This window comes from Mastigoproctus giganteus, chromosome 12, assembly GCF_048544385.1.
Source record: "Mastigoproctus giganteus isolate SK-2022 chromosome 12, ASM4854438v1, whole genome shotgun sequence".
NCBI classification, from domain to species: domain Eukaryota; kingdom Metazoa; phylum Arthropoda; class Arachnida; order Uropygi; family Thelyphonidae; genus Mastigoproctus; species Mastigoproctus giganteus.
The window spans coordinates 15,121,202-15,145,445 of record NC_143586.1 but is presented as its reverse complement, the minus strand read 5'-3'; the positions used below and the strand labels follow the sequence as shown (position 1 = coordinate 15,145,445).

General features: G+C 35.7%; 1 protein-coding gene across 4 annotated transcripts in view; it reads right to left on the bottom strand.

Moving 5' to 3' along the window:
* Positions 1-24,244, bottom strand: part of LOC150076724 (splicing factor U2AF 50 kDa subunit-like) — a 221,650-nt gene that overhangs the window by 35,049 nt on the left and 162,357 nt on the right. For 2 of the 4 annotated variants that reach the window (XM_090385648.1, XM_090385650.1), the window contains 3 exons: positions 23,837-23,931; positions 17,995-18,117; positions 8,340-8,429 (listed from right to left, as the gene is read on the bottom strand). In XM_090385648.1, the coding sequence (XP_090241774.1) occupies positions 8,340-8,429; positions 17,995-18,117; positions 23,837-23,931 (308 nt within the window). Of the gene's footprint in view, positions 1-8,335; positions 8,430-17,994; positions 18,118-23,836; positions 23,932-24,244 lie in introns of all 4 variants that reach the window. The other 2 variants (XM_090385651.1, XM_090385649.1) reach the window with 2 other exon arrangements.

Genomic DNA, 24,244 nt, shown 5'->3' with positions numbered 1-24,244 from the left:
CACTCTGTGATCACTGCCACCTAGTGGTTTCTGTATCTGCAGATTCTTAATGCATGAAGAATCACTACTGATAATCAAATCAAGAGTATTGCTCCCTCTAGTTGCCTCCCGAATATGCTGATTTAGAAAACAATCATCCAATAAATCCACAAAAGCCTTGCTAGTGTGTGAGTGACCAAACCACAAATTCCAGTCAATATATGGAAAATTAAAATCCATTATAAGACTCTCTGATTTACTGGCCCACTCTATTTCCCTGTACAGTTTCTTATTACTCTCATCGGAGTCATTAAGCCTATAGCACACTCCTATTCTCAATTTTGATCTTCCAATGCTTATGTCACACCAAACTGACTCGACACTGCACTGCACTGTCCAGCGATGTCGACTGGCTTCACTTCCTTGGATTTTATGTGTTTCTTAACTAATAGCATAACCCCTCCTCCCTTCCTATCTTTTCTATCCTTTCTGTAGACGTTTTACTCCCCAAATTCCAGTTCTGCATTACTTATATCTGTGTGACGCCACGTCTCTGATATCCCAACAATATCCGCCTTTGATGCTTTGAGCAATACCTCAAATTCATCAAATTTATTTACCAAACTCCTAGCATTGGTGTACACGCAAGTATACATGTTCTTTTTCTTAGCTACCCTAACACAACCCATGTGTTTACTTGTACCCCAATGACTCCCAGCAGTCTCTCAAATATCCTGCATCTTATTTTCCAAGCTGCTGCACATTCCAATAGAAGCAGTGCAAGAATCACTTTCACCTCTGCCAGTGGCTACTGTTAATCTATTAACAGTAGCCACTGCCTCGATAGCATCAGCAAACATTCTTGCACCCTTTCTATTTAAGTGTATCCCATCCCTGTAGAAGCAGTCTCTCCTGTTAAGAAGTACAGACCAGGCTGAAAAAAATTCTACCCCTTAAGCCTTGCACAATCTTTCCAGGGCCATAATGATCGACAGGGCTCTCATCATATACTCCCTCCTATCGTGTCTGGGCAGAATTACAGACACTTTCAAATTCAACCCTAATTCACTGCTTTTTTTCAACAGTGACCTGTACTTGTTAAGTAATTCCGCCGGTCTCCTACTCTTAATATCATTAGTGCCAACGTGTACAACTATATCACCTTTTGTACCCTTAAAAGATGATATCCGCTCTACAACGTCATCATTAGTGCCAACGTGTACAACTATATCACCTTTTGTGCCCTTAAAAGATGATATTCGCTCTACAACGTCATCAACCTTTGCCCCTGGCAGACATACCCTGGTCCTGTTCCACCTATTCTGTTTACAAAGCATGTTCCCTGTTTCCCTGACAATAGAGTCACCAACAACTACTAGTTCCTGTGGGACCAGCGCATTCTGCCTTGGGGGCTGCCGCTGTGTTGCGTGATGCCCAAGTGCAAGCTCTGGCGTTGGTGTGGGCAGCTGAGAGCTTGATGGGCCCCTCACTTTTAATCCTTTGAGGGCATCCGCCCTGTCCTTCAAGCTCTTATATAGGCCCATAACAACGCTGAGTTGTCACCTGATTTCCTTACACTCTTTGCATCGCGCACATACAAAGACAACCCCCATGGCAGTATCATGTCCCGTACCTGACTGCTCCACAAACATCAAGCAAATAATGCATTTTAAAAGGCTGTGATTCAGAGGGCAACTGCCCCCCTCAGTTCTCCCTCGAGCCACAGCACTCCCATTAGCTTGAGCCTTTTGCTTTGCTGCTCTGAGTCATGATTTAGATTTAATTTCTATAAAAAATTCAATTTCAGTACAAAATTAAAACCCTAAACTTGTATCCCAACACGGTTATAAAGCTATATTTATGTTTCAGTATCGAGTGTTATCTACGAAATCCCTTTATATAACTTCCGTATCAAGTTAAGTATTGATTATTTATTTTTGGCTAATTATTTATGTTACGTAATCTAAGTCGTTATATGTATATAGTTAAAAGTACAATTTAATTGACAATGAAGTTCAACAAGATTAATAGATTTACTGATTAATTGACAATATTATATTATGTACTATACTATACTATGCTAAGCTTATGCTATCTAGTTCGAGATATTTTGTATCGCGTAACAATGGCGGAAATTTACGAACGGTAATCTACGGACACTTAAGTATCGATTAACTTCCAAATCTCGCTGTCTCAATTCAGAATAAACTAAGGATCTTGACTTACAGAAAATAATTTTATATAACAATTGGTTAATAAATCGGCTAACTATGGTTAAAAAAAAAAACCTCTAATTCAACGGAGCTGCAACTTGTAACACGTGGATTTGATACTCTTACCGATACTAAGTAATACCTACAAAATCTCTATCTAAGTTAAACTTTAAACTAAGTATCGTAACTAGGAATATAAAGCTTCTCTAGAAAATAAGTTAATATGCCAATTTAGGCTAATAAAACAGAAAATAAATCATAGAAGTCACAGAAGAGATATCTTTTAAGGGCATGAAAGGTGGAATATGCAGACATTTCACTAATTTACTAAACTCTCTCCTGGATCTGGCTTTCTGAAAAAAAGCTTTTCTGTAATTTAAGTATATGATGTCAAAATTATTTTTGCCACCAGTTTCTTTGTTATTGTGCCCTAGTAGCTAATCAGATTTGTCAGACAAGGTCTCCATTAAAAAATCCATGCTCTGATTTCTTGAAAGCCTTGAGAACAGTATCTCTTAGCTGATATAAAAAGCCTAGTTGCTTCTACGATTACATCTTTGAATGCTTCCCATTCATAATTTGCTGCTGGTAACTTCATCAGTTGTCCTACTGTAGGAAAAAATCTGTCTAAGACCACTGTAGTCACCTTCATAAAAGCAAAACCCCTTTCCCCTTGCCTTTGACAGTTGTTACATCTGTAAATAAAATTTGATATTATTTTTAAGATTAGTACAGTAGTTAATTATAAACACAAAAAAATAAATAAATAAATAAAAAGTGATTCACTGGAGGACAACTTAGATAGTCTTCAGAAATAGTCAGAAAAGTGGCAGCTGTGTTTAAATGCAGCAAACGATGGATTAAAGAATGGATTGAGGAATGCCTCAATCTATTAATGGATTGAGGCATTCTGTTCCTTTAAATGCAAATACAAGGATGAATTTGTGCAAAATGCATGTATTTCAAAAATATTTTAAAATAATGCAGACATTGTGCAACTGTGGGCTGCTACATGCTTCTTAAATAATGAAGTTACATCAGCACAATGTGAATGATTTCTTGCTATGCATCCTGAAAAAAAGATGAAAACATTGATTATTTCACCTTTTGATATCGATGAATAGACAAATGAAGAAGAAAAGGGGCTCATATCTGGTGAGTATGGCTTGTTACACCCAGAATCCTGAGTTTCTTCTCTTTCTTGTTGATTTTCTTCTACTCTCTCTCTCTCTCTCTCTCTCTCTCTCTCTCTCTCTCTCTCTCTCTCTCTCTCTCTCTCTCTCTCTCTCTCTCTCTCTCTCTCTCTCTCTCTCTCTCTCTGCTACAGCATAAGCCTCAGGCTTCCTTGCACTTTCTTTCTGAGCATTATATCATTCATATATAAAATAATAGGAATTCTTGTAGAAAAAGAAATATCATGTTTAAAAAAATTAAGACCATTCCATTGGAAACAATAATATTTTAATTTTTACTGTTCAACACCAAGTATATATTATAATTTTTGTTGAGACTTTTGTAATAAAAATTTATATTACATATTGAAATAGGAAAACATTAAAATGCATTTTATATTTCATCACTTATTGATACTTTTAAAATGCATATAATTTTAGGATTTTATATGCATTTAAATTTATTTTGTAAGTCTACTGTTTAATCAGTTGAGATAAGCCTTGATTAAAGAGGTATTTAAAATTTGCATTCACCCAACACGTTTTTTTAAATAAAGTAACTTAGTATAAGATTTTAATTATTTATTTTGCAAATGTTCTAATTTCTCATTCCGAGAACCTGAAATACAGAAATTCCCAAAATCCAAAAAGGCTTTGATTCCAAGCTTTCTAGATGGGATCTGATACTATATTAATCCTAAATCAACTTTAGAGAGCCAATGTGTTTTATTCTTATTACAGGAAAACCTGGTTAATTTGAAGTTCAAGGAACCAAAATACGAATATTTTAATTTAAAGGGGTTTTAAATATCCACACAAGGTTGGAACATGTCCATATTAATTAACAAAGAGAAATTTTTAGTCAGATAATGCTGTGTAGAAAAAATTCTCCTCTATGTTGTGGTAGCCATTTGTAATGTGCTAACAATTCATTAATTTCCTTTTTACTTACTAGTCATACCATTTATGAGCTATACATTAAATAAGCATTGTTTATTATTTATGTAATGGGGGGAGGAGATTTCTGCATTAATTATTGCTTTCAGAAAACTTTGTAATTAAGTTTGAACTGCCTTTGCTAAGTGAGCCAATGGCCAGTGATGGCATGATTTAGTGTAGCAGGCAGAAAGCAAAAGTGCAATAAAATTCCTGAGAAATTCAAGGGTCTTGCCCACAGGAAACTACCAAATGTAAATAAACAACTATTGTAGTGGATTCCATATACAGTCCATTCTGGTTATTTGGGACACAACGGGACTAGTGCATTTTGGCCCAATTAAGCAGCTGCCCCAATTATCCAAAGTTTCACGTAAATAGTTAAAAATACAATGTACCCTCCCCCTTTACAATTAGATCACTGTACAATCAAATCGCGTTACGACGAACTCACCACAGTAAAGTACCGTTCACTATATGATGTGAAGTAAGTGCCAGTCATTGTGATCACATTTGTGAATTGAATTTTAATTCTATTAAACAGCAATTCTAATTAGAGAAAATATGAGGAATATTATCCACAGGCTATAAAAGTAAAGATATTAAGCACAAATTTACCCTTTATTACTTTACCAATTAAAAAATTAAATGATATGTGAAAATCGGAAGAATATACGTGATAATCAGAATAATTAATACGTACTGTGGGGGTTAAAATTTAAAACAGTAAAAAGATAAGCAATCAAAAACAAAGAACATGGCACACACAAATTGCAAGTAACACGATACGCGCAAGTGAGAACAGAGTAACGAGTTACAAAGCTTTAAAAATAGGAATGAGGAGAAGATTTGAAAATTAATCTTTTTAAATGATTGAAGATTTCATGGAAGTGTAAACTTATTTCACCATAATAACCCACAGAATTCCAGCTGTCAATATTATTGCAAATTCGGTAAGATCGAGTTTACTGCCCATTTATGATAGATTTCACTAACAGAAAAGCCCAATAAACAGGTGACTGCTAATTGTTTTTATTGTTTTATGGTTGTGACCTCCAGAATTTCGACCGAACCATGTGGTACCGTCGGAGACAATCGTAGGGTAATTTCCAGTGCTGCGGTCTCCTGCCCCAATTAAGCAAAGTAAACCCTGGCTATTTTCTTGATTGGTTTCTGTTTTTTAAGATTTGCCCCAAATAAACGGCCGCCCCGATTAACTGGTGGCCCAAATAACCGGAATCCACTGTATTTCTTATTGTTATATAACTTAGACTTCTGCAACCCATAGAGACTATTTTATAGATAAAACTATTTTATGAGATAATCAACCCTTAGATAGGAGTATTGCATTGTTGCATTAAAAATTAGCTTTTTACATTTTTTTTTTTTTAAAACAAAAACCATGTTATAATGAACTGACAATGGCCAGGAGCACACTAAGTAAGGAATAGTTGTACTAAGTTGGACTCAGCTAATTTAAACAATTCTTACAAAACCACATTAAATAAGGGGTAAAAAGTAATTCTAAAACAAAGGTACAAAAGGACCATAGAGTACCACACAGAAACTTGTTTCCTTTTGCATGTAGAAAAACAACTCACATTTGCATTTCTCTAACTCTCCATTCTTGCTGATGGTTTGGTATGGATGCCACATGCACATAAGCAGGGAGTGCTCTTCCTCATTGTTCAAATGAGTACTCGTACATCTTCAACAATTACTAAAACATTTCCACCTATCATCTCCTGTTGTGGTTCCCCGACATATGAGTTATCCAAGTTCAATTTCAGTCTGCTCTCGCCCTTGGTAGGCCAGACTGTTCACACCATTTCCAACAACAAAGAATTTCTAAGCCTGGTCTCTAATCTATCCAACTCAGATGATCGGGTTATGGCTTCGTTCAACATAGTTTCTCTCTTCACTTCAGTCCCAGTCCAACTGGATATCATATGTACCAAAGAACTCTTGGACAATAATCAAACCCTGAGCAGCAGAACTTCCTTAACTGCTGATGACATATACACTACCCTCAGGGTGTGCCTAAGTGGTGGTGCCATTACGTACAGCAAATCCCTTTACTGGCAAATTCATGGTATGCCTATGGGTGCACCCATTATCTCAAACATTGCAAAGGAGAAACTGGAGAGTCTTGCATTTGTAGGTCTGCCAGGTCCTATAGCCTTTTTGTGTCGCTATGTGGACAATGTGTTTGTGATCATTCCCCATGGGTCAGGAGACCAACTTTTGCAACACCTCAACTCTATCGCCCTTCCTTCAATTCACCATTGAACATGCCCTTGCACTGAACCAAGATTCCTTGGGGTTCAGCGTGAGGGCACGCATTTAAAGACATCAGTCTATCACAAGCCGATGTGTGCTGACCAATTCACCAACTTGTTCGCAGCCACCTTCTTGGCACCGTGCGGGCCCTGTTAACCCACGCCTGGACCCACTCCAGTTTTGTGGATGAAAGGCACACCGAGATCGTTAAGGTAAAAGCAGATTCGGCAAAGTGTGGCTACCCTGCCTTAGATAGGTACTGGCTGCTACATAGGTGAAACTGGAAGACTTGGAAATCGAGTCTCTGAGCATGAGAAAGCAATTCATTCCATGGACGTCGAACACTCAGTGATCGCTGTGCTCTGAGTAGACCAGAAAACAACATTGACCCACGCCACTACCGCCATTGTGTCTGGTTGGATTCGCTCCACATCTCGTGTTGTAGCGTTTCCTTTAACCGCAACAAAGGAGGTCGTAATCCCATCACAGAGGCAACCATCCTCCTAAATGACAAACGTTGGCACCTGCAGCATAGCCGCATAATCTGCCTAACCTCCTTTGTAACTTGGTTACAGATCAACTTATATCTATCATAGGCTTCTGTGTCACATGTTAATTTATATGTATCCCATGCATTTTTCTTCTCTGCCATATGTCTCATTAGTTCATCTGACATCCATTTAGGCCTGAACCTTGAAGAATATTTCTTAGTTGGTATGTAAAGCCTAGTAGCTTCCAAGATAAGTTCTTTGAATGCTTCCCATTTTGAGTTTGTTGTTGGTAACATCATCAGTTGGTCCCACTGAATAGAATTTAAATACTGTCTCAGTCCATCGTAGTCGCCTTTACGGAAGCAATAACCCTTCCCTTTACCCCTAATGGTAGTTACCTCCTTGAGTAAATCCCACTTCAGCACTCTGTGCTCACTGCCACCTAGTGGTTCCTGTATCTGCAGATTCTTAATGCATGAAGAATCACTACTGATAATCAAATGAAGAGTATTGCTCCCTCTAGTTGCCTCCCGAACATGCTGATTTAGAAAACAATCATCCAATAAATCCACAAAAGCCTTGCTAGTGTGTGAGTGACCAACCCACAAATTCCAGTCAATATATGGAAAATTAAAATCCATTATAAGACTCTCTGATTTACTGGCCCACTCTATTTCCCTGTACAGTTTCTTATTACACTCATCAGTGTAACTTCTACTTCCAGCAACTAATTGTTGCCTGCACCTGTATCATGCAGTTTTCATGTGCTCAGCTATGGTGGCATGACCACCATTGTTGAGCACATGACATTCTGTATTTTGTAATAATGATTACAACTGAAGATGGGCATCTAATGTCTGAAAGCTATTGTGATTTATTACTTTTATTTTAATTTGTTCTCAAGTTTATTAAAAGAATTTTACTTCAACCTGTTTTATTTTATCCGTTTTCTCAGCGATACTGCATAAATTTTATTTAGTATTTCCACCTGTGAACATTTATTGCATGTTATGCCTATCTGTTACCTTACTTTTGGGACAACCCTCATATATGTTTTGTTATTAATTTTTTAATAATGTCATATATTAATTTATTTTTCTCATGGGAATAAATGTTTTCCTTACAATTAAAATTCTCCACTAATTTCGTATGCACTTATTTCTGGCTGAATAACAATTGCAAGAAAGAGAAATTAAGTCACATTTACACACTATTCAATAACAACACAAAAGATAAATATTATAATTCAGTTCAAAATTTAAACTTACATTGAACTGATTGTTCTTTGCTCCAATGCTTGCCCTTTGAACAAACAGCTGTTTCTCTCCAAGCTGCATTCCATTCAGAGCTGCTATAGCCTAAATATAGGAGAGACAATTGAAGATCCTTACTGCCATTTGTAAACATACATTTGGTAGAAAATTTTCAAGATCATAAATTATCGACTAATAGCACAATACACTCAACACTGTTGAAGATGAATAGGATCTGGGGAGCTGCAAACTCAATAAGAACTTTTATCAGCAGTGTAGTAAAGTTGCTAGAAAGACTATGGGATTTTTGCCTATGAGATAGAGAATCTTACCAATAGAGATAAAGTAGTAGTCCACTGCACTTATCAATGGTTAAACCTAACCTTGAATACTGGTTTAAAAGCTACACCTTGAGTGTGATTTCTTAACAAAACAGCTAGGGGCATTCTATCCCAGTCCTTGTGACTTTCAACTGATATTTGTAGTGGAATAATACCAAGACCTGTGGATATATTCATAAAATGAAAAATGTAATTTTTGATATGTTGAATGAAAGGTATTACATGGGAACTAATTATAGTGAGTTCCCACCATAGAAATCAGGTTATCTGACTCTTAATCAAAACTTGAGTCTTTTCTAGGTTGCTTTGTATAAAATCTTTTTATTATAATCAAAAAAAGATGATCGATAGATTATAGATCTTTTATCAGAATCACAAATGATAATCCAGGATTTTGTGGAGTTCTCTGCTTTGTAAAATGGACACGGCATATGCAGACACTCCTACCAATCAAATGATCCAGTGCATATGTATTAGATCCAGTGCATATGCATCTTGACTGTTTTTACTGTATAACTGGGTGCTGTGATTACTTGATAATTATGCTGTTCACTTACATACATGACTAATTCTTTATTATTCAGTGAATTTTACAAGTTGTCTAGCATAAAATGCCAAAAGTGCTTAGTATATAACAGTTTAAATTTATACATATTACGTTATATTTCTGATTAAAAAAAAGTTTTAAATGTCACAGTAAAACACCAATGAAAGGATTTAACTGCAGCAGATAGACATGAAATAAAGGGGGGGGGGGAGAATATTATGTCATCCATGTTCTCGGTTTATTAAATTTCAGGTAACTTGTTTTTCTTCACTCACTAGTTTAATAAATGTCTACATTCTCTCCAAATAGCCACTATACTGCAGAAAGCAATGTAAGTAGCATAAAAATTTGTATGCCGTGAAGCACACGAATTTTGAAATACAATAGAACTTCAATTGCCTGTCAGAGTGGGGGACCAAAACCATGATGGATAATCGAATAGATGGATAATAGAATATGTACATTAAAAACATTATACATACAATAGACCTGGTCAACTAACTTGTTTATTTTATTACACAATACATAACCTAATGAAATTGATTAAACTTTAATTATTATTTATTTTTTTACCAGGTCATCAAAAAATCATAGTACAGATATCTACATACCTATTTTTAATATTCTGGCTTACTATTTTGACTATTTTAATATATTTTGACTTAGTAATGTCATAAAAAATGTAAAAGAAAACAATATTACATAATTAAATTTCTTTTCTAAAAAAGTCAGTCAATTTCTTTTGTTTCATTATCCCTCGAGCCTTTTGGTAGGCAATGTTACGAATTTTAAGCAAAAGTAACAGTTGTGTAACATCTGCTTCTTTTTGTAACCTCAAACACTCAAATGCACTTTGACAACATAATTTCAGCTTCACAGTGGCTAATAATGTTTGTTGTTCCATCAGCAGCAGCTTTTACTTCTTCAGTTTAAGAATCATCTGAAATTGTCATCACTCTTTGCACAATTTCATTGTCATCTAAAATTTCACATCCGACATCCATATCCAGCCAATCATTTACTTCCTCCATTGAAATATTTTTAACACCGGGAACATTCGAACATAACTGCAAAATTTCAGTTTCTTTTGGAATGGTTTCTGTATCACTTGAATATATTTCTGGCCACAACTTATTCCAGCTTCTTTGTATTGTTTGAACTGGAACATCATTCTAGGCATCAGTGATATCAAAAATTGCATCTTTTATAGTGTAGCTTTTCCAAAACTATCACATTTAATTTATTTTCTGCAGAAACAAGTTTTTGAATGAACATTTTGCGATAACAATGTTTCATACGCTCAATCACACCTTGATCCAGCGGTTGAATGAGAGATGTCGAGTTTGCTGGCAGAAAGTGCCATGATATTTTGCCATCATCACATTTTAAATCACATACATGTATGGAATGAGTAAGTGTATTGTCCATCAATAGCATTGCATATTGTGGTAATCCTTTTGATGTCAACTGTGATCTTACACATGGTACAAATATTTTATGAAACCGATCATGAAATCTATCTTGGCTCATCCACGCGTTGTTTTGTGAAAAATATTTAACTGGCAAAATTAAATAAAATTTTGATTAAATATTAATTAAAACATTTAAATTAATATTTTTAAATGATCTAGGCTTTTTTGGTTTTCCTATAACAATCTAAGGCAATTTATGACTACTGCTGGAATTAGAACATATCATTAGAGTGATGCAATCTTTTGTATCTTATATCCTGGTGCCATATGTTCAGTCATTGAGGCCAGTGTCTTTTGAGGTAGTGTAGTGCCTTTCAATAGAAGGAAAGCAAATAATAAAAGGGCTTGGCAGACTAAGATGATGAGAGTGATTCTGTTGGATGATTACGAGGTGGAGCACTCGTTTGAATGGTGGGTGTGTGTGTGTAAGGACAGTCTCGTTGCAGTTGTATATTTGGTCTTTAACCAAACTTCAATCAGCTATTTCCTTCTGTAGTTTTTAATGATAAACAGAAATTGTTGAATACCATGCCAAAACTTAAATTTGTCCAACCATTTGATGCTAGCCTTGAATAAAGGATCTCTGCCTAGTTTTTTATTAATTTTAATGGCTTTTTTGATTATTATAGGTCCTGAAAATAGAATTCCTTGGCTATGTTTTTATTGAAACACTGCAGTACCCAACTGTTCATTTTTAGCAATCTTCATTGTTTTATGACTTTGGTTTCCATTTTCGACACATGGTTTTCGAATTTGTCTGCATCACGCTTTATATAATTTATTTTTATTTTTAAAAAAAAAATTTTTTTTTTTAGGAGCATTAGCAACTAAGGCCATAATTGCTCCGGGATATGCGGTGGTCATTCCCTGACCTTTCCACATCCTCCGTATTTGGTGGTGACGGGCTCGAACCCCGGTCTAATCAAGAAGTGTGTGGTACGCACTGCTGCTCCTTCCCACCTGGCTACAGAGGCGCCGACACGCTTTATATAAATTTACAGTTGTTCTTCTATTCCATAAACCGATACTATACTATACTTGTAGCACTTTCACCTTTCCTTAGATGATTGATTATTTCAATTTTTTGTGATAATCCCAAAACTACTCTCTTATGTTTCTCTGTCATTTCAATGGGTTTACTAAATAAAAATTATTAAAATATGAAACAAGAGGTTAAAGTACAGCCATATACAGCGAGTTGTAAACAAAGACGGAGTGACACATGGCAGCAATATCACAATGCATTATGGCATAGTGGGATTAAGTGAAGGTTAACAGACTGACAGTAAATAGGATGACGGACAATCAAAGTTCTACTGTAAATACAAAAAAGGTAGTAACTAGTATCAAATATTCGTGCATACACATGTTTGAAATTTTGTTAACTTAAGTCTTTTAAACTGCAAAATGGGAAGAGACTAAGTAATTAATGTTTCTATTTTGCTTGTTTTTTTGTAATTTCCAGTAGAATTAATATTTTTTTTGATTAAAAAAAGATGTAAAGCACACAGGATGTTTTACTATTTAATTTTTTATCAAAACTTAACCGAAAAGTGCATATAATAAATTATTACATACTACAATCCATTAAGCAAATATTTCATATTTGCTTAACCAAAAAATTTCCCAAAAATTAAAAAGAACAATGGCACCTGTTAGGTGATCCACAAACATTTTTGCTGCATTTTGGATGCTGCCACTACTGGTAGGTTATGAAAGATGTGGATCTGTTGGAATTGGTGCAGAGAAGAGCAACCAGATTAGGTAAGTCAAAGGTACAAAATAGTACTCTGAGATAAAGAGCTTCAGTTCTGAAAACTGTATCATTTAGAAACTGGGCACCTGCAAGGAGACCTAATAGAAGCATCCTTAAATTGAAAAAAGACAGTTGCAGAATAAATGCATGAAAATTTGCTTTCATGCCCAGCATGACTGATCACTGGAATACATTGAAAGAAGAATTAGACAAATTATTAGAGAGGGATGGACAGATGCGATATTTTTATTTTATTTTTTAAAATTTTATTTGTGCGGTACAAGCTTGCTTCTTTGCATAATTTTTGCATAATCTTTGCACTGCTAATACTATGTAGCTTGATTACAAATGTTTGTAAAATGCAAATTAAAGTTTTAATGCTTTTAAATATAAGGTTTTGCACTTGGAGAGCAGAAATCCAGAAGTACTTATGAGGGAAATTAGAATTAAAAGTGGTTTGGGAAGAAAAAGAAACTTAGGGGTTACAATTCATTTAGACATGAAATTTTCCATGCAGCGTAAACAAGTTTTTTAGGAATGCACATGTTGTCCCTGTCTATGATATCCAGACATCTGCAAGTAGGGAAAAGGATGTCATTGATCCTCTATATGAGAAAAAGCAAGACTGCAATTTATAATACTGTATTCAGATCTGGAGAACCACACCCAAAAGATAAGAGTTTCAAGAAAGGGTTCAAAGAAGGGCAACAAAATTTATGAGGATTTCGTGAGGAATGCTAACTGATATTCATAAGAACTGCTTAAAAGATGTGGACGACAGAGCTTGGCAACTAGACATCTTAGGGGAGGAGACATGATTGAGGTATAGAAGGCTCTGAAGGGAATCAGTAAAATGAATGAGGGAAGTATACTTCCAATGGGAGAAGGGATTAAAATGACAGGGCACAAATATAAATTTTTTTGAGGGATTACCAGAATATTACTCCACAAACATTGTTTGGGGGTTCACAAGAAGTTTACTCCCAGATAGTGTTGCAGACCATTACAATAAGTGGCTATGATAGTTACAGTGGAGAGTTTTCAATGTAGAACTAGATAGCCAAATTTTGGTGACAGGTTAGGCATATGTATTATTTTATTATTTTTTTTATATTAATTATCTGTTATATATATAACAGATAATTAATATAAAAAAATAATACATATGCCAGTAGCATAGCAAAACTGTAGAGCGAAAAATTAACATAAAAATTAAATCAACAGGTAGGGGGAAAAGTAAAGGTAACAAGACTGAAACTGTAGCAGAAAGTCTCCAAATAATTTAAAAATTCAATTAAATCCAATTAATAATAAATCCTTTTTAAATTTAAAATATAAAGCCAATTATATGACAATTTAACGGTGGCCCCCCCCTTGTAAGGTACCAGTTCCGAGAGATGTGAAATATCACCAAAAATAAAACAAAGTAACAAAATAATAAGACTGACCATTATGCCCCATATCGACAGAGGACCACAAGGCCAATAATCGTCATGGAATCAATTTTGCCATGCTACTGGCATATGTATTATTTTTTTTATATTAATTATCTGCTATGTACTGGGCATCATGTGGAGGATGTGCATTTTGCTGCCTCTAATGATAGCTTTGTTTATTTTATTTTTATTTCATTCGAACTTTTAAAGCCATTATTCAAATATATATATATATATATATATATATATATATATATATATTTTTTTTTTTTTTTTTTTGGGCAGATGTAGAAGAAAAGGAAGTCTGTTGCACCATTTAGTCATTATAATACTAATATTGAAATTTTCAGAATTCCTGGCATATAATATTGGCAGCTTTACTGAAGATCATTGTAGCAGTCCAAGAAAGCACTTTCTAGAATACAGGTGACCCCCCTCATCGCTGATAATTCGTTCCGGAAAAACAGAGTGCTAAGTGAATCCGCGCTAAGCGAGCGACGCATTCCCATATGGTAACATATGTATTTGTGCGTTGCGGTTGGTGCCATAGGATATTTCCTAATCAACAATAAACGGTAGTGAAAAGATGCACAAATGTCGGTCAAAATATTTAATATTCAAATATTTGTACATATAAAATATTCTGCATTACATACATATATAATTATGTAGTAACTACTTACGTATCAAAATTAAACTTAAAAATTCCAATTAAAATCATGAATTTAATTGATCTAAATTGATTTAATTTAACTGATGAATTTAATCATGAAAAATGTGTCGATATTTTAGCATTAAATCAGCTCACACACCAACCATAAGAATAAGTATTTACTGTAACTAAAATATTTACATATTAAAATAAAATAAAATAACTATTTACAAAAACTGCTATTATATTAAATTAAATTATATACATGTAAAAACATTAAAACTGTGATAAAATCCTTAAGATAAAATACAATAAAATAAACCGGATTAAAAGCGATAAAAACAATAAAAGTCTCTGGAGCTTTCAGAAGCATCGGCTTCCTTCCTCAGCAGTCACGGTACCTATACACGTGGTGCAGTCGGCGCATGGTCTGAACTGGAAGCGGAAATAGCTCGGGAACGTGTTAAGCAGAACCGTTCATCCGTACTTAGGATGATAGTTTCAAACAGAGGATGCATACGCATACCTCTGTCCTTATTCATAATATTGTGGTCGGATGAACAGATTCGTAGGCTCTCGAGTCATTTATGGTTCCAGAACCCATGCGCTCGATCCACGATAACGGCATCCTCTGGGGAAATTTGATGCTGCTTTTCCCAAAAATGTTCGGCCACAGCAGACTTATTGTAATTAGCGGTTTTTATAGCATTTGCATGCTCCCCCAGACGATCCTTGAGCCGTCATTTTGTCTCGCCCACATAACATTCCCCACAATCCGGGCATTTTATCCTGTATACTACTCCACTACTCAGCTCCTTTGCTAATGGGTCTTTTACCTGAGACAACACTGTGTGCAACCTCCGCCCGGGAAGCTGCACACAGCGTGTTTTATAACCCCGTAAAACTCTAGCGAGATGCTCAGTAATGCCCGGATAGTAAGGAATGTATGTGGTAGCCACAGGAACAAACGGTTCCTTACGGTTAGACTCTATTCCTCTACTAAATCTGTCTATGATCCTCTGGGGGTATCCGCATTTTCTAAGGTCTGCTGTGACTCGTCTAATTTCACATTCTTTGTCCTCAGAGGTGGTGCAGTGTGACCCTGCTCTATCTAGTAGAGCTTTCACTACACTATTCTTATGCTGCCCAGCTTGTGCTGAACTATAATGGGTGTACTGGCCTCTGCATATAGGTTTTTTAAACACAGAAGTTTTGAGCCTAGGGCCTACCCTAGAGACCAGTACATCCAAGAAAGGAAGGGTACCTCCTGTTTTTAGTTACAGTAAATACTTATTCTTATGGTTGGTGTGTGAGCTGATTTAATGCTAAAATATGAATTTTCCCAACCTCAGAGGCCTTTTTCAGAAAATGTGTCGATTTTGGGTTGAACTTTGGCCCTCTTCCAAATAAACTAAAAGGGGTATTAATTTTAAATCCCCCCCAGCATTACCACCAAACAATAAAGTCAACCGATCCTTCGCTGCTTTGAAACCTGGCATGTTTTTTCTTCTTTCAATATGAAACCTCTTTTAGGCATTCGTTTCCACAAAAGTCCTGCTTCATCTATGTTAAAAACTTGTTGAGAAGTACCGTATAACACATAATACCCATCTTCAATAATTTTAACAAGTTTTTTTTTGAAAATTTCGGCTCCTTGACTAGCCCTTGCAGCTTCTCCCTGGATTTTAAATCTATTTAACCAGCTCTTACCACTTTTAAATGGTTCCACATTTTTTTTTTTTTTTAGGTCATCATATAGGCTAATTTTTCTCTTTTTTTATTATTATTATTTTTTTAATAATATTTAACTTAACTGAATTGTGCATTGGATATTATCTTCAATAAAATTTTTGTGTTTCCATTTCAATCCTAATAGCCGGCCTAGCCATAGTTGCTTGCAGTGGACCAGCTATCTTTCCCGCTGCTAAAATTAATTCTTTATTTTTTTTTAATTGTTCTTACAGTTAAACTTGCAAGTCCTAAATTATGGCACACATCTGCTTGTCTTTGACCGGAATCGATTTGCTTCAAAACGTCTAATTTAATTTTCAAATTCAGTCTTTTTCTTACATTTATAGTCTTCGTACTACGCCAGACGTTGTTGCTTTTTCATTCTTATTGGCCATTATTAACTCTTCGCAGATATAACTGCGTTGGTTGCATTAATTACGATACAATGTTCAAGTAAACTGTCCATTTCGCACAATGTCTAATACTGTACTGAGTGATGACTAGACTTCGGATAAATGCATATAAAGCAAATATTACAAGCAATATACTTGATAATTTTTTAAAATGTTGATCTCGGAACTACGTAACAAGTCACTGTACTGCAATTAAATTAACACGCGAGAAAATTTCACTGAGCGTGGAAAATTTTCTTAAGTCGGCGTGGGAAACGTTTTAACCATATTTTTATATTCATTTTCAAGCTAACGACTCCATCAAGTGACACGATTTCGTTAAAAATGCAATCTGTAAAAGAGCGCTATATAGTCAGATACAGGTTATAATATAAGAACAGCGTTATATCGAATCAGCGTAAAGCGAACCGTATTATAACGGGGGCCTGCTGTACTCTTAAGTTGCTCTATCATGGATAATTGTATGAATGACTTGCACACAGTAATGACCTCTCACTGCTTTTAGTAAAACAGTGATATGTCTTTTCTGCCAAAACTTTGGGCAAGGATCTTCTTGCAAGTGTGTAGGAGGACCAATTTTCTGATACTCACAAAAATTACTCATGGATGCATGTGCCAAAACATTTTCAACGTGCACAACAATGCCCCAACAGTCTTCATTTCTAATAACTGAGGGATGACAAAATACATAATAAAATTCAAAATTCATGCAAAATTCAGTGATAAAGCCAAATTTAATATTTGAACACTGCTTATACATTCTCACACAACTAGCTATAATGTGGTAACGTATAAGAAGCATAAAGAACAATGTGATACCATGACAGGAATAAACTAATATGGGAATGATATCACAAAGGTCTGGGATCTAAATAGCTAAAAGTAAGGCTAGCATTCATCCAGTTCTTTATAACCAACCAGTTTTCTTTGCCTAATGTATGGAAATAACTTAGCATTTCTCTATAGCTGCAACTATGCCCATCCAAACAAATAATGCATTTTACATGTAGTTGTGGGCATCTTTCCAGCTATTCAGGTATAAAGATTTGCAAGAAGGTTGAAAAATATGTCTGGTTTTGTTCTCTACTCATGTTTTCAGTTGAAATTTTGCTGCTTGCAAAACCAACCCTATAATTTTTTAGAAGGTTGTATGTTTATCATAAAAACTGGAATTTTTTGAAAATCTCTAATACACTAATTTCTGTACATCGCGTGATCTACAGAAATTGTTCACATCCATTGCAAAGACATTTTTCAGTGAAATAAATTCTTTAAAACTGTTATTATAATTATGAAAACATTGGAGTTAAAAACTGATGTACCTGATCGGTAATTGAAGTCTCAACATATTCACAGAATGCATAACCTTTGGACAGCCCTGTAGCATTATCTTTCACCAAATTGAAGGCCTTTAACTGACCAAAGGACATTAAGAGTTCTTTAACCTAAAAAAAAAAAAAAAAAAAAAAATTCTTTTATTAAGTACATACAGAGCTATAATTGACAAGTACTTGTAAAATAATAAGAGAAGTTTACCTCGATATAATACGCAGAACACTTCCGAATGATACTCTCCAGAAATTAAAATGAAAAAATCTAAAAACTTACATTAGAGTAACAAATAATTTAAAAAATAATTAAAAATCAATTTAAGACAACAAAACTCAATTTAACACAATTAAAAATAAGAAAATTAAAAGAATTTAACGAAAAAATTGCAAAATGATTTTTTTGAGGAAGGAAAATTGTTTTGCAATTTTCCCGTTAAATTCTTTTAATTAATTTTCTTATTTTTAATTGCATTAAAGTGATTTTTAATTGTTTTTTACTCTAATGAAAGTTTTTTGATTTTTTTTCGTTTTAATTTCTGGAGAGTGTTCAGAAGTGTTCTACGTACTATATTGAGGTAAACTTCTCTTATTGTTTTACAAATATTGATATCAACATAGAACGGATTGAGCAGTACAGCTCTGGTTCATACTATCTAATTGACAAGTACATAGGATACACAGGCCTCTAGAAGGGTTTAACAAGCAAAGCAAAAATATTAATATTTAAAAAATGTTACATTTGTTCCACGTAACTCTAACTTAACAATTACTTTCATATATTTTTATACAAAAGGGCTGAAGGCATCACTAAAGAAGATGAAAAGATAGAAATGGAGGAAAAATTTGGGATAGTACTTCAATTATCGAGGTAGAAGAGATGCTGTAAAAAAATTATGGAAGGCAAGCAGGTGTAGATGAAATCAGACATGAAATTCTAAAAGCTGAGAGAAAATAGTGTCGTGGTAGTTATATCAGACTATCTAAAGGTGAATAATGTGATAACTTTTTCTTTCACAAGTGTAGGAAGATTGGAGCAACCTGTACTAATATACACCGATGAACCAAAACATTATGACCACCTAACTAATATGATGTTGGTCTTCCACGTGCAGCCAAAACAGCTTGTACCCAGCAAGGCATGGACGCTACAAGATTTCTAAATGTGTCCTGTGGTATCTGGTACCAACACGTAACCAGCAGATCAGAGTTGCTGTTCCAACACAAACCACAGGTGCATGATGGGATTGACGTCTGTGGAATTTGGAGGCCAGGACAATACCTGGAAGACTTCATGTTCCGCGAACCAATCTCGAACAATCCGGGCAGTGTGGCATGGCGCATTGTCCTGCTGAAAGACGGCACTGCCAGAGGGGAAGACCGATGCCATGAAAGGGTGTACCTGGTCAGCAATAATGTTTAGGTAGGTAGAAGATGTCAGAGTGCCCGGTACATGGATGACCGGACCAAAGGTGTCCCAGCAGAACATCGCCCAAAGCATGACACCACCACCACTGGCTTGTTTTCGTCCCAGAGTGCATCCAGGTGCCATCACTTCCCCAGGTAAACAATGCACGAGTACCAGGGAACAGGAAACATGATTAATCGAACCTGACGATGTTCTTCCAATTACTCAAGGTCCAGTTTCGATGCTCGCGTGCCCACTGTCGCCAGTGAACCATGGTTAGCATGGGCACTCAGAGTGGCCTGCAGCTATGCAGCCTCATTTCCAGCAGGATTTGATGTACTGTGTGTTGTGACACATTACTCCAGTCACCAGCATTCCAATTACCAGCAAGTAACGCCAGTCACCCTTCTGTTGCCACGTACCATCCGGGAGAGCCTTTGCTCACCTTTAGCATCGATGAGCCGTGGTCGTTCAACACCTCGCCGGCGGTTCGTGGGTTTTCCCTCCTCGGACCACTTTCGGTAGGTACTAACCATGGCTGACCGTGAGCACCCCACCAGCTGTGCCATTTCGGATATGCTCTGACCCAGTCGTCTGGCCATTACAATTTGGCCTTTGTCAAACTCCCTCAAGTCCACTGCCTTTCCCATCTGAAGAACAAGAGCAACACTCATTAACGGAGCTTGGTATCAGGTGTTTTTATACCGTGTCCTAACTCGTACCGTACTTCACCTGCAGTTGCATAACGACTCGCTGGTGATAATGTTTCGGCTCATCGGTGTATAAAAGGAGAAATAAGGCTGATATGAAATTACTAAGGAATTTTATTGCATAGAGTACCAGGTAAAATTTATGAACTGTTTTAGATAATGAACTAACAGATACACTGTTATATCATGAGGTAGATTAAGTAATTTATTACTGAAATGATACAATTTTTAAATGATTGAACCACCTCGATGCCAACACTTTAACTATTTATGGTATATATCATTATCAAATTGAAAACTTGTAGTATCACTCCTCAAACAATATTCTAATCCCCATAGGCCTGAAGATGGGAAACAGCTAGTTTCTGAAACGTAGCCACAAATTGTTTTAAGTCTTTGGAATTGAGGAAGTTCGTTCCTTTAAATTGTACCGTTTCAACATTACTTACTTTAATAATATTATATCAATAAATTATTTAATCTATCTAGTGATATAATTATGTAGTATCTATGAATTGATTAACATAATAAAAAAATAATAATGTTTTAGACCTCACAGGGTCTGCTAGGTTCAAATATTTGCAATAAAACAAAGAAATTTCAAGAATATAAACACAATGATCTATATTTAGGATTTACAAAGTGCGAGAAATCTGCTCTTTAAAAGTTTAGAAAATATGGCATTAAGAATAATCTTTTAAGAGAAATAAAAAGTTTACACAAAAAAAAAAAAAATTGCAAAAATCTGCAGTGAGCATTGATGGAAATGCTGAAAAACAATTTAGGGGTTAAAGCTGGAATGAGACAGAGCTACACCAAATCACCAGTTCTTTTCATAATTTTCATGGACCATTTAATAAAAGAATCAAGTTACTAAAAAGTTTAGTGTAGGAGATATTAAAATTGGATCATTGTGCAAATAAGGAAATAATAGGTTTTGGAGGTAACAAATATCAAATGAAAGATAAGTGTTATCTGAAGTGTTATCATTATTATATTCAGATGATATTTTGCTATTAAATAACAGCATAAAAGCTATTATTTAACAGCATGCATACAACCTGCATCTCTAAATATAAATACAGGTTGTAGACAATTTTGAATGAAAATCTGTTTTGCATGTTAAATAAAAACAAAAGTTATGAACACTAAAGGAAGGAAAATCTATAGTATAGACTAAAAAAACAAAAATATTTCAAAAATTATGCAAAGAAATAAACAAAAAAAATAAAAAGAAAAGTATGAAACCTGTTAAAAAAATTAATTTTGCTCAAGAGAAATCAGTGAAAATAAAAAATTAGCTGTTTATAATACAGCTTTCTATGCCCATTTTAATTTATGGGAGGGTAAGTTAAAATGGGAAATCATGTGCAAGAAATAAATGGAGGATTAATCAAAAATTAGAACTTTCGCAAATTGTTTTAAGAAAAATAAATAGCCAGTAACAAATATTAAATGAAAGGTAAGTGTTATCTGAAGATAATAAATCTCAAACCTATGTTGGTTTAAGTCAAACTTTTATTGTATTTTCTTACCACTTCTTCAGTGACAGCTGTCTTTGCAATATCACCGTTACCTTGGTACCATGCTGCTCAAGGAATATCTAAGAAAGACAAGTGAAGCAAATTTTTCGTGTGGCATGGGCATGCAGAAAGGCTGAGTAAAGGAAAGTGTTCAGGAAAGGACGGACTGACTTCTGAATTCTTCCAAACATTTTGGGATCAACTCAGAGTGCTACTTTTTCGAATGCTTGAAGAAGCCCAGTCTCTGACTACCAGGTTCATTCACTAACTCTGTCGCTCTGATCCCCAAGAAAGGGGTCACACCAACCTACAAAACGGGAGCCCAATTTCCTTCATGAATACGGACTGCAAAATTATTTCCAAAGCCATTGCCAACAGATTAAAATCCATTCTCCCTAATATCACTGATCACCAACAAACATACTCAGTACCTGGAAGATCGATTCACGACAATCTGCATCTGATCCGTGACCTCCTCTCCACTGCAAGCAGCCAAAGAGAATTTCTAGCACTAATCAGCCTTGACAGCACTAAACACAGCTACCTTTTTCAAACATTGAAAGCTTTTGGATATGGATCCTACATCATCGGAACAATCCATCTGCTAAACAAGGAAGCCAAATTCTGCCTGAAACTGAACAACCAGCTCACCCGCCATTTTCCATATTCCAGAGGGATAAAACAGGGATGCCCACTCTCTGGGAAACTCTACACAATTGCCACAGAACCATTCCTTAATAAAATTGCTACCAGTCTACAATCCCAACAAACACTGCTACCAGAACCCCACCTAAAGATAACCTACTCAGCATACGCAGATGACTTCACAATTGCAATATGTCACGAGAACAAATTTAAAAACATTCAAAAGGCTCATGATCTCTCTGCTTAAGCATCAGGTGAAAAGCTCAACCACTGTAAGACCACTGCCGGTTGTGGTTTTCCATTTGCCAGCCTGTGGGCTGGCAAATTGAAAACCAGAACCGACTCCCCCATCCAATGCACATTGTGCAGTAAGGGACAGAAATACCTAGGTGCGTACCTCGGCAATACCCTCCTTTTCTCCCAGAAGAACTGGTCCAAATTGCTAAGTCGTTTCAACAGATTACTCAGGAAATGGAGAAGCGCGTGCGCCACATCTTCCTTGAGAAGAAGAATGCTTGTGGTCAATCAGATGGTGGCAAGCTTTCTCTGGCACACCTTCAAGGTTCTCATTCCATCTGTTGACTTCCTCCACAAATCCAGGCATCTGTACGAAGTTTCCTTTGGAACAAAACCAACTGGCTGTGCCAAACTCAGCCAGCCACTCACTCACGAGGGTTAGGGGTTGGTCTCTCTTGATGACAAAATCACAGCATTCCGGTTCACCTTTCTTCTTAAGACACTGCAAAAGAAATACCCACATTCTGACACTACGGATAAACTACTAGCAACAGCCACTAGAGGACTATCTTAACAATGATGCCAAATCTATACACAACCATCCACCTTGTGGAGTAAATAATGGACTCATCCAACCAGCGTGCTTTCTTCTAACGTCCAACTTCCATGCTCTTTGCACCAGGCGAGTCTTTTACACCGATGAATCTTGGTTAGTAGAGTATGCCATATGGGCCGTCTGCTAGTATAGCCCATGTGTGCAAGTGTGCAACCCATGGTCATGCCAGATATTGTTCCGGGTTGGCCCATGTTGTATTGGGTAGTCAACTCTTCAACAGTGCTGCACCTGTTCGAGTCATCGGACCCGGTGCTCACCTCTAGCATCAACCTTTCGCTGACCTTTGCAGTTTTGCCGTCGGGTCATTGTTTGACCATTTTCATGCCAGTCCTGGCACATTTTAACTGTGGTGGCTCTCGAACACCCCACCAGTTCAGCCGTTTGAGAAACTGAGGCACCAGCTCGTCGATTATCAAATGTGCACTTTGGCAATTAAAATAATTTATTTTAAAATGTATGGGCAGCCTGAATAGTTAATAACAGTGATAGCAAAATATCTGTTGAAGGTAAAATATATATAAATACACAATAAAGTAAACAAAATCATATTAGTTAATTTTGATTGCATTACAGTAGTTAACTCATGTGAGAGAGAGAGAGAGAGAGAGAGAGAGAGAGAGAGAGAGAGAGAGAGAGAGAGAGAGCACAGTCAACTGAATTCTTAAAAGTAACTTAACATATTCTGTTTATTACTTACCTGGTCTTCATTTAGATAATTTGGCAAACCACTAATAAATATTTTATGTGGGGAGTCTTGTACAACTGTAGATATTACTCCTAATAAACAAAAATCTAAATTAAAAAAATATAACAATTCATTATAAAATTGTAATAATTATTTGAAATTACATAAAATTTAGGAATAATCCATAATATTATAACAAGTTTTACTTTTTTGATATGCTGTGTCAATTATTAATATAAAAACAAAATTTAACTAATTATGGGAAGGGGGAATAAAGAAATTAATATGCTGAATGAAAATGTACACATATTCCTTTAGCACAATTAGTATTAGCTTTTGCTCAAAACCAGCCAAAAATTAAAACTACATAACTTTCCTCTTCACTTTAAGTGCCTATCCACTGACCTTTGAGTTTCCCCA